This window comes from Galeopterus variegatus, unplaced genomic scaffold, assembly GCF_000696425.1.
Source record: "Galeopterus variegatus unplaced genomic scaffold, G_variegatus-3.0.2 Scaffold1401, whole genome shotgun sequence".
Taxonomy (NCBI): Eukaryota; Metazoa; Chordata; class Mammalia; order Dermoptera; family Cynocephalidae; genus Galeopterus; species Galeopterus variegatus.
The window spans coordinates 280,372-293,396 of record NW_007727512.1 but is presented as its reverse complement, the minus strand read 5'-3'; the positions used below and the strand labels follow the sequence as shown (position 1 = coordinate 293,396).

Below are 13,025 nucleotides of genomic sequence, written 5' to 3'. Positions count from 1 at the left end.
GTAGACATGGGAGCTGTTAAAGTTCCCCAAGTGATTCCAATGTGCACCCAGGGCTGAGAATCAATCTTAGATCCAGTCTCCACAAAGACAGAGTGCTCTATATAAGATGCAAATCTGATCCAATTAAAAGTCTTCAGCAGGTCCCCAAGAAGGTAAAGAAAAAAGTCCAAGCACCTTAGTATAGCATTCAATACCCTTTATAACCTAACTAGCCTTTAGCCACCAATACGAGGACCAAACCACAGTATAGAGGTTAAGACTACCCTGATTTGATCATTACACATTGTATACATGTAACAAAATATCACTCTATACCCCATAAATATGTATAACTATTATGTGTCAATTAAAAATAAAAATAAAACTTTTAAAAAAAATGTTGATTAAAAGCCAAATGGTCTGAGTTTAAATCCCAGCTCTCCCACTTACTAACTGCGAAACCTTGGGCAGGTTACTTAAATCTCTCAGTACTTCAGTATCCACCTCATGGGGTAATGATGAGGATTAAATGAAAGAATACATGTAAGTCTCATTACAACAGTTCCTGACATAAAATAAAGTGCTCAACAGATGTGAGTTATTATTATTTAAGATGCCACTATGTACAGAAAGCCTACCTCAAACTTCCAAATTGGGCTAAAATTTCCTCCCACAGAACTCTGATTTTATCACTTACCAGGTTGTACTGATTATGTCCATTGTACACACCTTATAGTACTTTTGTAATAGCTATAATTTCTCTGTAACTACTAAAATGGTGCCCGATATATAACAAAAAGAGGTTAAAAAAAACTGATAACAGCAGATAAACCATATAGCACCATCATATTTTAGCCCCAAATTTGTTTTTGTAGCAATACTACCACCAGGAATTACATAATACATTTATGATATTCAGCTTCCTACAAACATAACAGCAGAAACTTTCAAAGTCAAAGTGTGAACAAAAGCACACCCTTGAACTGAAATCAGTACCAGGTTTTCAATTACAGGGTATCTGTCTTATCTGAAGTGGGCAAATGTGAAATATGTTAAGTCTTTTCTATCACTAATTCTACACCATTCTTTTAATGAAAGTATCCTGTATTCTCAAGCACTCTAACTGGAATGATAATATTAAGGACGACTGTGCATCAGCAGATTGCCAAGGAGACAGCTTTTCTACCAGGAATGACTCTGAGAGGCTACTAAAAATACAAATAATACTTTCATCTTCAGAATGATATGTAGCAACTAAGAATAAAGGACTGAAAGAAGGTCTGAGACATCAAAGAAAACTAAAAATGTCACCCATATCCACAGTATGCATACCTTTAAAATACCATCCAAAGTGCCCTTGTAGAGGTCCACATGTCCCACAATTGCTCTCTGGTTCATCATGCGAGTTCGCACCACATCAACTGGATTGGACGCCAGAGCCCCAGCCAAGCCACACGTAAAGCTGGAACTAAAGATAAAAACTTTAAAAAGACAGATTTCCCCCACTTCCATCCCCTGCCCACTTAAACAGAAATCAGGCCAAACGCAAACTTACAATAACTCAGACCCATCAGGAAAAACCTAGCACTTGCCGTTTCATTATAATCTAAAGAGAAAGAAAATCCTTTCTAAAGAGACATCATTCAAAAGTTGTCCCTTCAGTTTTCAATCTGAAACTCAGCCTCTTTTTTAAAGGAGACAGTTTATAAGCCTAACGAGAGCCCTAAGCAGAAAATGTCATGTACCATCAATTAGTTACACAAATTTTTCAAACCACAGCATCATATGCCAAATGCATTTTTTTTTTTTTTTTTTGGTCTTTTTTCGTGACCGGCAACGGATTGCAACCCTCAGTGTCGCGCCCGTACCGGGCCGGGACCGGCAACGGGATCGCACCCCTCGGTGTTGCTCCCGCACCTCGCTCAGCCAGTGAGCGGCCGGTCTGTATGTGGGATCCGAACCCTCGGCGGGAGCGCCGCCACGCTTCCCAAGCGGCGCACTGTAGCAGTGTGCCACCGGACCGGCCCCCAAATGCATTTGAGTAGCAAAATATCATAGAGCTTACAAGACAAAGAAAATCTAAATTGAGATTAACAACAGCCTTCAGCCAAAAGCTGTGGTTTAGTTTCACAGATCCTAAAAAAGTTCGCCCTTTTTTCTGATTCACATTGAGAAACGTCTGCTTTGATACAAAATTAACCAAAGCAAATAATAGATGTGCTTATTAGATATAGAGGCTGTGTGTGAATAAATGCAAATCCTATACACATCTGGTAGGCTGCTGTATTAAACACTGCCCCCAAGTATCCAAGCACCCATAGCATCTGGGATCTCTGTGAAGTATAAAGTGTCCAGAACTCTTGAAGTTATGGTAATAAGAGAGACAAGGGTATTTAGGCCATAAGTACGAGTTATCGATCCCACTTGAGGATTTCAGTGAAAAAGGCATTTTATACTCAAAATGCTAGAAATAAAGAATGAGCACAACCTATCCTACTTACACAAAATGAGTTAAAATTGTGTCTCCCATCATTCCCGACAATATTAAGTGCTTCTTCGTAATATCATAGACTGGTAGTTCTACTCCCACAACAATGGCAGCACGCTGAGCAGTTGGAACCACACCCTACAAAACACAAGTGACATTACACACCAAGGAAATATAAAGAGAATGACATAAGTCTTAAGTGAACAAGGTAGGTTGGAAGTTAAAAAGTGCCAGAATAATCCAAGTGTGAAGTACAAAGGTCATTCTTTCAAATCAATTACTAATACTGGAACACTTATAAATTCCCAATTCACTTGCTATACTAAAAATAAAATAATTGATATGACACCCAAAGCACAAAAGACAAAAATATAGATAAACTGGAGTTCATCACAAAAACTTTTGTGACTCAAAAGACACCACCAAGAAAGTGAAGTGACAATGTACACAATGGGAAAAATATTTGCAAATCACATATCTGATAAGGGACTAGTATCCAGAATATACAGAGAACTCTTATAACAATAAAAAGATAAGCAATCCAATTAAAAAATGGGCAAAATACGTAAAGACATTTCCCTCAAAGAATATACATGAATGGACAATAAGCACATGAAAAGATGCTCAACATCATTGGTCATAAGGAAAATGCAAATCAAAACCACAATGACCTACCACTTCACACCTACTAAGATGGCTACAATAATTTTTTTTCAAAAGTAAAAGAGCAAGTGTTGGTGAGGATGTGGAGAAACTAAAACCCTTATACACTGCTGATGGGAATGTAAAATGGGGCAGCCACTGTGGAAAACAACTTGGCATTTCCTCAAAAAGTTAAATATAGAATTACCATATGACCCAGCAATTCTACACCTAGGTAAATACCCAAGAGAACTGAAAACATGTTCATGCAAAAATGTGCACACAAATGTTCACAGCAGCATTATTCATAATAGCCAAAAAGTGCAAACAGCCCAAATGCTCATTAAGTGATGAAGGGATAAACAAAATGTGGTGTATCCACACAATGGAATTATTATTCAGCCCTAAAAAGAAATGAAGTATTGATATATGCTGCAACATAGATGAACCCTGAAAACAGTAAGCTAAATGGAAGAAGCCAGTCACAAAAGACTACATATTGTCTGATTTCATTTATATGAAATATCCAAAATAGGCAAATCTATAGAGACAGAAAGTAGAGTAGTAATTGTTTAGGGCTGAGAGGGTTGGTGGAAATGGGAAGTGACCGCTAGAGGGTAGGGGGTTTCTTACTGGTCATGAAAATGTTCTAAACTTAGATAGTGGTACACAAACCTGTGAATATACTAGAAACTATTAAATTGTTCAATGTAAAGCTGGTAAATTTTATGATATGTTAATTATCCCAATAAAGCTGTTATAAAATAAAATCATGAAACAAAAGTCAGTGGGAAGAGGAGAGCTTCCAAGTTTAATTCACAGAATTTTAGGATATGCAGAAAGGACACACACTAGGGTGACAACAAAGGTATGAAGCAGGTAGGGAAAAGGCCAAGGGAAAGCAGTAAGTCCTCTTGTGATAACATTACCCACTGTTTCACTCACTAGCACAGTGCTACTATCACAGCTCACATTACAACACAGGGTTACTAGAGTATTAAAAGTCACATTTTTGAATATTAATGACATAAGAAAATATTTATGATATAATGTTAAAGAAGGCAAGCCATATATGTAGTATTATTTTAACTTCAGGGAAAAAAGTATGAGAGGGGGCACATCAAAAAGTTCATGGAAAGATCTACAAACTTTTTGAAGTACCCTCATATATACACACACACCAAAGTTTTAGAAAAGATTAGAAAGAAATACATCAAAATATTTTTCTTCATCTGTGCTTAGGATAACAGATAAGTGAATTTCCATTTTTATGCGTGTGTGTGTGTGTGTGTGTGTGTGTGTGTGTGTGTGTGTGTGTATACATATATGTTTTTTTGTTTTTGTTTTTTTTAAAGATGACCGGTAAGGGGATTTTTTTTTTCCTTTTTGTCTTTTTTACTGAACGGTAACGGGATCGCAACCCTCGGTGTCGCGCCCGTACCGGGGACCAGCAACGGGATCGCAACCCTCGGTGTTGCGCCTGCACCGCACTCAGCCAGTGAGCAGGAACCGGTCTCCACATGGGATCCGAACCCCTCGGCGGGAGCGCCGCCGCGCTCCCAAGCGGCGCACTCTCCAGTGCGCCACCGGGCCGGCCCCGGTAAGGGGATCTTAACCTTTGACTTGGTGCTGTCAGCACCACACTCTCCCAAGTGAGCCAACCGGCCATCCCTGTATAGGGATCCGAACCCACAGCCTTGGTGCCATCAGCACCACACTCTCCCAAGTGAGCCATGGGCCGGTCCTTATATATATATATATATATATTTTTTTTTTTTTTAACATTTTCACAATGAATGTTTCACTTTTATAATTGTGTTTAAATGTCATTTAAAATTGAAAATAACATACTATAGGGACAACTGCTTTCTGGGGTAACTGTTATATTACAGTGTCATTCATGTCTAAATTCCCAAACTGAATTTATAAAGTGGAAGTGATGTAACTGTGACGAGATGCTTGACTCAGCTATCTGGATGGCTAGCCAAACAGTGTCTTCCTCTCTGTCACTTCCACCTGTGCTTCACTCTGTTAAAGAGGATGACTTTCACAGATTACTTTGGTGAACAAGTAACATCCCAAACTGGAGCCCATGGGTAGAATTCAGGCCATGAACATGTTTTGTGTGGATGACTCAGCATCTCTAAAAGATTGAATTAGTTGTCAACATGTAAGAAAAATCAGAATATTTCACATAGAAATGCAGATTTCCAGCTTCTCTTGAAAAGCCAGAAAATTTGGCCACACTGAGCTCACCATCAGTGCAAGGCAGGAATGGATGGGAGCTGAGAAACAGCTGTCCTCTTTCAACAGAGCCGGTGCTCTCCAGTTCACCACAGTCCCCAACACGCTATTATCTCTCCAACTCTGACATAAGTGCCACTTATGCTGTGTTATCATACTCATGCTGTTTTTTCTTACAACAGAGTTAGGAAGAAAGTGAAATGTTTCCAGTACCCATGTTACAATCAAAGCAGAAAAATAAAACAGACTAAGAGGACCATGTGTTTAAAGAAAAATGCAAACATACTTTCTTGTTAAAATAAAAAAAAATTCCTGTATTTTTAATATGCAAATAAGATTTGTCTAACTCCAAAGAATATACAACACAATGTACTTCGTTTTGTTACTACCTTATGTGCCTGGATCATGTAAGTAGCCTGGATCATTAAAGTAGCTATGTTCAGTTCCTCAAAAAATTAAACATAGAATTACCATATGACCCAGCAGTTTCACACTGGATACAGAATGAAAAGAAGAGTCTCAAAAAGAAATTTGCACACCCATGTTCATAGCAGCATTATTCATAATAGCAAAAAGATGGAAGCCACCCACGTATTCATCAGTGGTTGAATGGATAAACAAAATGTGGTATACACAATGGAATATAATCCAGCCTTAAAAAGGAAGGAAATTCTGACATATGCTACAACATGGATGAACCTCGAAGGCATTACGCTAAGTGAAATAAGCTAGTCACAAAAACCAAACACTGTATGATTCCACTTACATGAGGTACCTAGAGTAGTAAAATTCATAGACACGGAAAGTAGAATGCGGGTTGCTAGTCACTGGGGAAAGGGGAAAAGGAGGAGGAGTTGTTTAATGGGTACAGAGTTTCAGTTCTGCAAGATAAAAAGAGTTCTGAAGATTGGTTGCACAATGATGTAAATGTACTTAACACTACTGGACTGTACATTTAAAAATGGTTAAGACAGTAAATTTTATGTTATGGGAGCTCTACCAGAATTAAAAATAAAGTAGCTGTGCTCCCTTGACAAAATCTCCAATTCTATTTACTGTTGTCTGTCCCTTGGCATCACTTTGTGAAAATGTTCTAGTTAGTTCCATTTTCTGGCTTTAAATTAAACTAATCAAGAAAGCGCACCCTGCTGTTATCAAAAGAAAACCTCGAGTAAAAGAATGTGTGTGTGTGTGTGTGTGTGTGTGTGTATGCATGTACACACACATACATTAAGCAAATAAGGCCAAAATTTCATTTAATCCAGGTCTTGCGTATACAGCGTTCATTAATGGATGCTAAGACCATTAGGTAAAAGATTATTAGGAATTAGGATATATGCATGTTGCTAGAATATCACCCCACAGATTACCTGCTAATTACAAAGGGAAAAATCTTATTTTTTACAATAACAAGATCTGGTGGACATCACCTTACCGAATAATCAAACTTGGCATTACTAATCATGGGACAATCTAACATTACATGCCTCTTACTGTGATGCAATATGAAATACACATTTACCTCTGAAGCTCTCTTACCAAACATGATTAATATGAATGTAATCAAGCCAATGGACCCAACTTTCAGTGTATAAGAAATACAGGGGATAGAAGTACAAGTTAAACACTATAAGGAAACATTCTGTAAGAAAACTAGCCTGGTCTCATCAAAAGAGGAAATTTTAGTATGGACTGGATGTTAGGTATTAGGACTTACGTTAATTCTCTTAGATGTGAAAACGGTATTGTTATTATGTAGGAGAATGTCCTTATTCTTAGAAGATGCATAATGAAGTATTTAGGGGAGTGCCATGATGTCTGCAACCCACTTTCATACAGTTTAGCAAAAAAATAAAAAAGTGTGTGTGTGTGTATACACATAAATAAATAAATAAAGCAAATATGGCCAAACTTTATCATTTAATCCAAGCCATAGGTATGTAGTGTTTATAGTTCTTTCAATTTTTTTTTTAATGTTTGAAATTTTTTTTGGTATGGCTGGGTTTTGTCAGCTAGCCATTTTTTGTTTATTTTTTTAAAAGGGGCTTATGGGTATTGTAGCTTGAATTCTTGCCTCTTGAGAATGCCTGTTCGTTACCTTTTAACTTACCTGAGTATGTTTGTACTTAATTTCCTTCAGAATTCTGTAGACATTTTTCTGTTCAAGCATTGAGTGTGACTGAGAACTCCAAGATCACTCTGGTTTGTTTGTTTTTCTTTCTAGTGGTGATTTGCTTTGCTTTTCTGCCTCAGTATCCATATACTGTTTTTTGTTGTTGTCGATGTGTTGTTTTACTATTTTTTGTCTTTTTTACTGACCGGTAACGGGATCGCAACCCTCGGTGTTGCGCCCGCACCGCGCTCAGCCAGTGAGCGGGAACCGGTCTCCACACGGGATCTGAACCCTCAGCGGGAGCGCCGCCATGCTCCCAATCGGCGCACTCTCCAGTGTGCCACCGGGCCGGCCCAAAATTTTTTATATTAAGAAGTTGGAAAATTATAATGGAAGAAAAATAGCAAAGCTCTCATTTTTATTTATGTCTATTAATGGGACTACCCATTCCACTCTCTGCATATATTACTAATAGTGTTATTTAATATTACAATATTCAATGATTAAAACAGGATTAAAAAGTTACAGCAACCATGACAACAAAAAAGTAAAGTATAGACAGATGACTAGAAGATAATATGGCAAAATGTTAACAGTGATAATCTCTAGGTGATGGGACTACTGGATATTTTTCTTTTTACTTTTATTTTTTCAATGCTTTATAGTACATCTTTTACTTTTCATAAGGTTAATAAAGTTGTTTTAGGTAACAACTTTTGAACATGAGCACTACAGAGACTATCAGACAAACATTGCTGTATTATTACAAAACTGGCAAAAAATATACTGAAGAACTAAATTCACTAGAAATTTGAACAAAGCAAAATGCCTATCTCAAATAATGTAATAACTTTTCCCACATATAAAACCCTGAACATTAAGCAGAAATAAAGACCACTGATAAGTTTTGTTCTTTTCATAGGTGACGAGGAGCTTTTTACCTTAATTTTTGGGTTATAATTCATAATCTTATACCTTTATATATAAAAGTATTCTTTGCAAATTTTAGGAACTGAGAGTATAGGACAATACCAGAAAAAGAGTATTTACCCTCCATAGACCCCTGGTGCCTTCTTGTTGGTATATATCGATGAAGCTGCCAATCATGCTCCCTTGGAACAAGTTTCCTTGAGCCTGCATTCGAATCTAAGATAAGAGATGAACATTTTGTTTTGACGAAGAGAACCAAAACGAGACATTCCACTCATTTAAAATTAAGATAACAATATTTGAAAATTATCAGAAAAAAATTTCTCCTATTATGATGAAATTAATGAGTTAAACTAGAAAGAATGTAATTTGTGTCAAAGTGTATTTTAAAAAGACGATTTTCATCAGCCTCACATTCCTCATACTAAATCTATCATTTCTGGAGTTGGAAGAAAATTTGGGGAAAGGAAAGACAAGTACTCAGCAGGGGTAAAAAATAATTCATTTAAAATACAATTAGTGAAAAATTAGAAACAACCTAACCATCTAAAAATAACAACAATGGATTGGTTACATAAATTATGATATATTTATTTAATGGCATACTATGGAGCCATAAAATTTTGTGGTAGAATAATATTTGTTGACAGTGGAAAACTGCTAAATAGAAAAAAGGTTGCAAAACAGCATGTATATCATTTTTACTAAAAACATGTAAATTTTAAAAATATCCATAAGTATGTAGAGGATTCATAAAGCAAATGTACTTCAAAGGGCCTGGTTTTCCAAAGCCTTGCAATTTCAAATGCTGACCTTGCAAAGGACAGGAAATTTTCCCCAGGCTATTGAGTCTCTGTTGCAAGATAAGAATTGTAACACAGCAAGATTGCTGGCTTAAAGACAAATTATTAATTGATATGTAAAATTACTAAAAAGCTGCTGGAGTGAAAAGGAATGTTTGCTAAATCAAGCCTTTGTTAGTGGATCACTTAATTGCCTAACAGAATGTCATCTGACTTGTTTTTAGTGAATGTTACCAGCTTCTATTGTAAAATTTGTTAAACTGTACTTAGCAAAACCCCACCTATGTCTCTTCCTGTAACTTCTTGGTCTGGAGAATAAATGCAAGAAGAGAACCCCAATTTGTGGTTAATTTCCCAAATGGAAGAATGCCTCGCGCTTGTGGAAGTTCTGGGATATTAACCCCTTTCTGGGGCTTCTCACTGCTCAAAAGAGATGGGCTTTGAGTAATATTTGGCGGCTCCATCACCCAGGGGAAAAGGGGTGACAAATCCATGGGAGGCAAGGCAACATAAATATAGTAAAGAGACTGGATGAATATATACACTCAAATATTGACAGTGGTTTATGTCTGAGTTGCAACGCTACCAGTGAGCATTTTTTTCTTTTGTGTTTTCCTATTTTCCATTTTTTTCTACATTGACCATGCATTGCTTATATAATTATAAAAAGCAAAAATGTTTTAAAATATGCTTTTATGCTTATAAGACCTTAAACTGAGTTTTATTTGTAAAAAGTGTGATACTATATTCTGCCAAGTGGCCTTTGAGAGCTGCAAGAAAGACAAGATAGCATTAAATTGCCATGTAAAAGACTTGGTACAATTTGCCACTGACTCTCCACACACAGAATCATAAGTAGCCAGTCACTAAATACTAGTGGCCCCAATGTAGACCTGATTTTCATGAAGCACAACTCTAGCATTCTAGGTTTCAATAAATGTCCTTGGTAAATCCTATAACAGCAGCATGCTTTTATACAGAAAGTCAACTGCTATTAAGAGTTTTGAAATAAAAACCTAAACCCAATCAAATCGAGATACAGATTATCACAAAGACAAACCAAAATAACAAATACCCTATATAGTAAGTAGAAGAAGTCTTCTATCTACTTACCATAAAAGTAATAAATGAGGTAATAAATGACTAGGACTAGGACGAGGAAGAGGCAAGTAAAGTACTTCCCTCAGGTACAAAATGTAAGGGAGTGTAAAAACCTCAGTAATCAAGATAATACTGTCTTAATGCAATATTTTTTAAAAAATCAAAATTAATCCACAAAAATCCATGATGGACCAAATAACAAAATTTTAACTAAAGCTGGGCCCCAACAGGGCTAGGATTAGGGTGAGGTGAGTGATATGAGTTGGACAAAATTTTGATATTTGGCTCACTGTGATTTTTTTGCATTAATTTTAATTTTTAAAAAATATTACATAAAAAGGTTATTTTTCTTGATTACTGAGTTTCTTGGCACCCTCTAACATTCTGCACCCAAGAGGACTACCTCACTTATTTCACCCTAGCCCCAGCCCTGTTCCTGAGGATAGTCTTGAAAGTCAAATTCACCATGAAAAGGAGAAAAGGCATTGCACAGAGGCAAAGAAACAACACATAGTAGATCTGATATGGATTTATATAGATAACTCTGGCTTCAGTCTGAAGATGGGTTGATGGAGTACACACTAGAGTGAACAGGCAAGTTAGGAGGGTGCTGAGATGAGGACCTACAACAGGAATGGCGGGGAAAGAACAAACTTATAAAGATAGGAGAAAGAGCTGTCCAAGGATAAGTGAAAGGACTGAACAGCCCAATTTTGATTATAAATCATGTTGGCATGGTCACAGTCTACAATTGTGACTATTCCCCCAGCACCACTCAGCCCTACCAAGGTATAAGAAAATAAAAAGGTAGATTGCAGGTCAATGGTTATGATTTTGCCAGACAATAAGAGGGACAGGAAATTGAAGTGAACCACTTATGTGATTAAGTCTAGGATTCAGATGGATAAGAAAGGAAGTTTCAGAGAGTTAAGTATTGTTATTCTTGAAAAGCACATTCTAACAAGTGTAATTACATTGCAAATACTTTAGAGCTTTAGGATATAGACAATTCTCTTCATAAATACTTTTTCTGTAAATCTAAAGTGATATAAGAATGCTATAACTAAATTACTCTCACTTTAGTCCAGAAAGATTATTTCATATCTTTTCTCTGTCAATCATCAATGGTTGCTTTCATGTGTGTTGTTTTTCAAGTCACTCTCTCAGTTCTCAAAACTCTCTGAATTGCAATACCTCTCTCCTTCACTAGCCTAGCCACTTGTGGTTTCATCAGTGCTCAAATGAATAAAGCATGTGTCCTCATTTTTTTCTCACATTCCCCCAAAATAATTTTTAAAAACTTGTGATCCTCTCACATATTTTAATCATATATTTGGTGCTTTTAATTAATAATAACTTTAAATAAGTTGATAAATAGAAAATATTTACCATTCTTGAGATAAAGTAAGATACAGATTGATATTAAATGTTTCATTCTGTGGTTTGATTAAATCTTAAAGAAATCCAACTATATTCTTAACAAATCAGCATCACTAATCTATACTGTTCTGGTTCTGAATTCAGAATATCTCAATGCAGGCAAAAATCTACCATTTTTAAAGCTTTATCTCACACTTAATAGAAATATGCATAAAATAGGAAAAGACAGAGGTATTACAGATGTAAGGTACCCCAACTAGTTATTAAAGGAGAATTCTTCAAAGGAATTGGTCAACGGACACAAAGAATGATTGCAATTGTAATGAGAAATAAGCTTACTATACTGATCTAACCATCACATATTCTACACAATTATTAAAAATCAACGTTGTACCCCACATGTTTAATAAAAAATAATAAATAAGTGAATAAATAAAAAACTTAGGCTAAAAAAAAACTGGATTTCGATTTATCCCTTTGTTTGGTATCCCAGGTTACATCACAGATCAACATACCATACCAAGATATGGAATGGGTGGAGGATATGCCCTTCTTTTGTAAAGTAAGGAAAGGGCTATTTATAAATGCAGATTCATTCTTGGACCAGTTTTAGGAAAGATCACAAAATTAAAGTAAGGGATCTGGAAATTGATTCCCTTAAAACTCACAGCCCTTCGAAAGAACATATAGGGGCTTGCATAACCCAGTTTGAAGGCCAATGGATTACTAAACATCACAATAAATTGACTACCATTTATTGAGCATCTACTACCAAGTACAATGATAGGCAGTTAACATATATTATCTCTAATCCTTAACAACTCTATGCTACAAGCATTGTATTATTTTCATTTTACAAATGAGGAAACTGAGGCATAATGCAGTTAAGTGACTTGCCTAATGTTTTACAGTTGACAAGTGACAGAGTGAATATCTGAATCTAAATTTGACTCAAAGCTCATATTCTTTTCAAATCACACTGCATACATCATTCTTACCTTTAGAACATCAGTGGGGTTGGCTATAGTGGAAGATATCACTCCTGACACTACCCCACAAATCATATTAATTAGAAGAGTTTCATCTGTAAAAAGGAAAAAAACAAAGAAAGGGCTGCTTGTGTTAGGCACCAGTTTCTGAGGAAGGGAAACTTGAGCTATTGGAGGAAGGGAAACTTGGTCAGAGAGATGACTTTAGAAATGAGCTACAAAACCCATACAAATAAAGGAACTCAAATACTTCTAGACCCCCAAACAGGACTGAAATATATAAAATTGTAAAATATAAATCATTTTTTAAAAATCATTATTTCTTTTTTTTTTTTTTTTTTTTATTTTTTTTTTTT

The 13,025-nt window shown here is 36.0% G+C and overlaps 1 protein-coding gene across 1 annotated transcript in view; it reads right to left on the bottom strand.

Annotated features, from left to right (window-relative positions):
- SLC25A14 (solute carrier family 25 (mitochondrial carrier, brain), member 14) overlaps positions 1–13,025 on the bottom strand; it is a 38,011-nt gene that overhangs the window by 7,611 nt on the left and 17,375 nt on the right. The window contains exons 5-8 of the mRNA XM_008576784.1: positions 12,679–12,764; positions 8,517–8,612; positions 2,481–2,605; positions 1,312–1,447 (exon numbers count right to left, since the gene is read on the bottom strand). Coding sequence (XP_008575006.1) covers positions 1,312–1,447; positions 2,481–2,605; positions 8,517–8,612; positions 12,679–12,764 — 443 coding nt within the window. The remainder of the gene's footprint in view (positions 1–1,311; positions 1,448–2,480; positions 2,606–8,516; positions 8,613–12,678; positions 12,765–13,025) is intronic.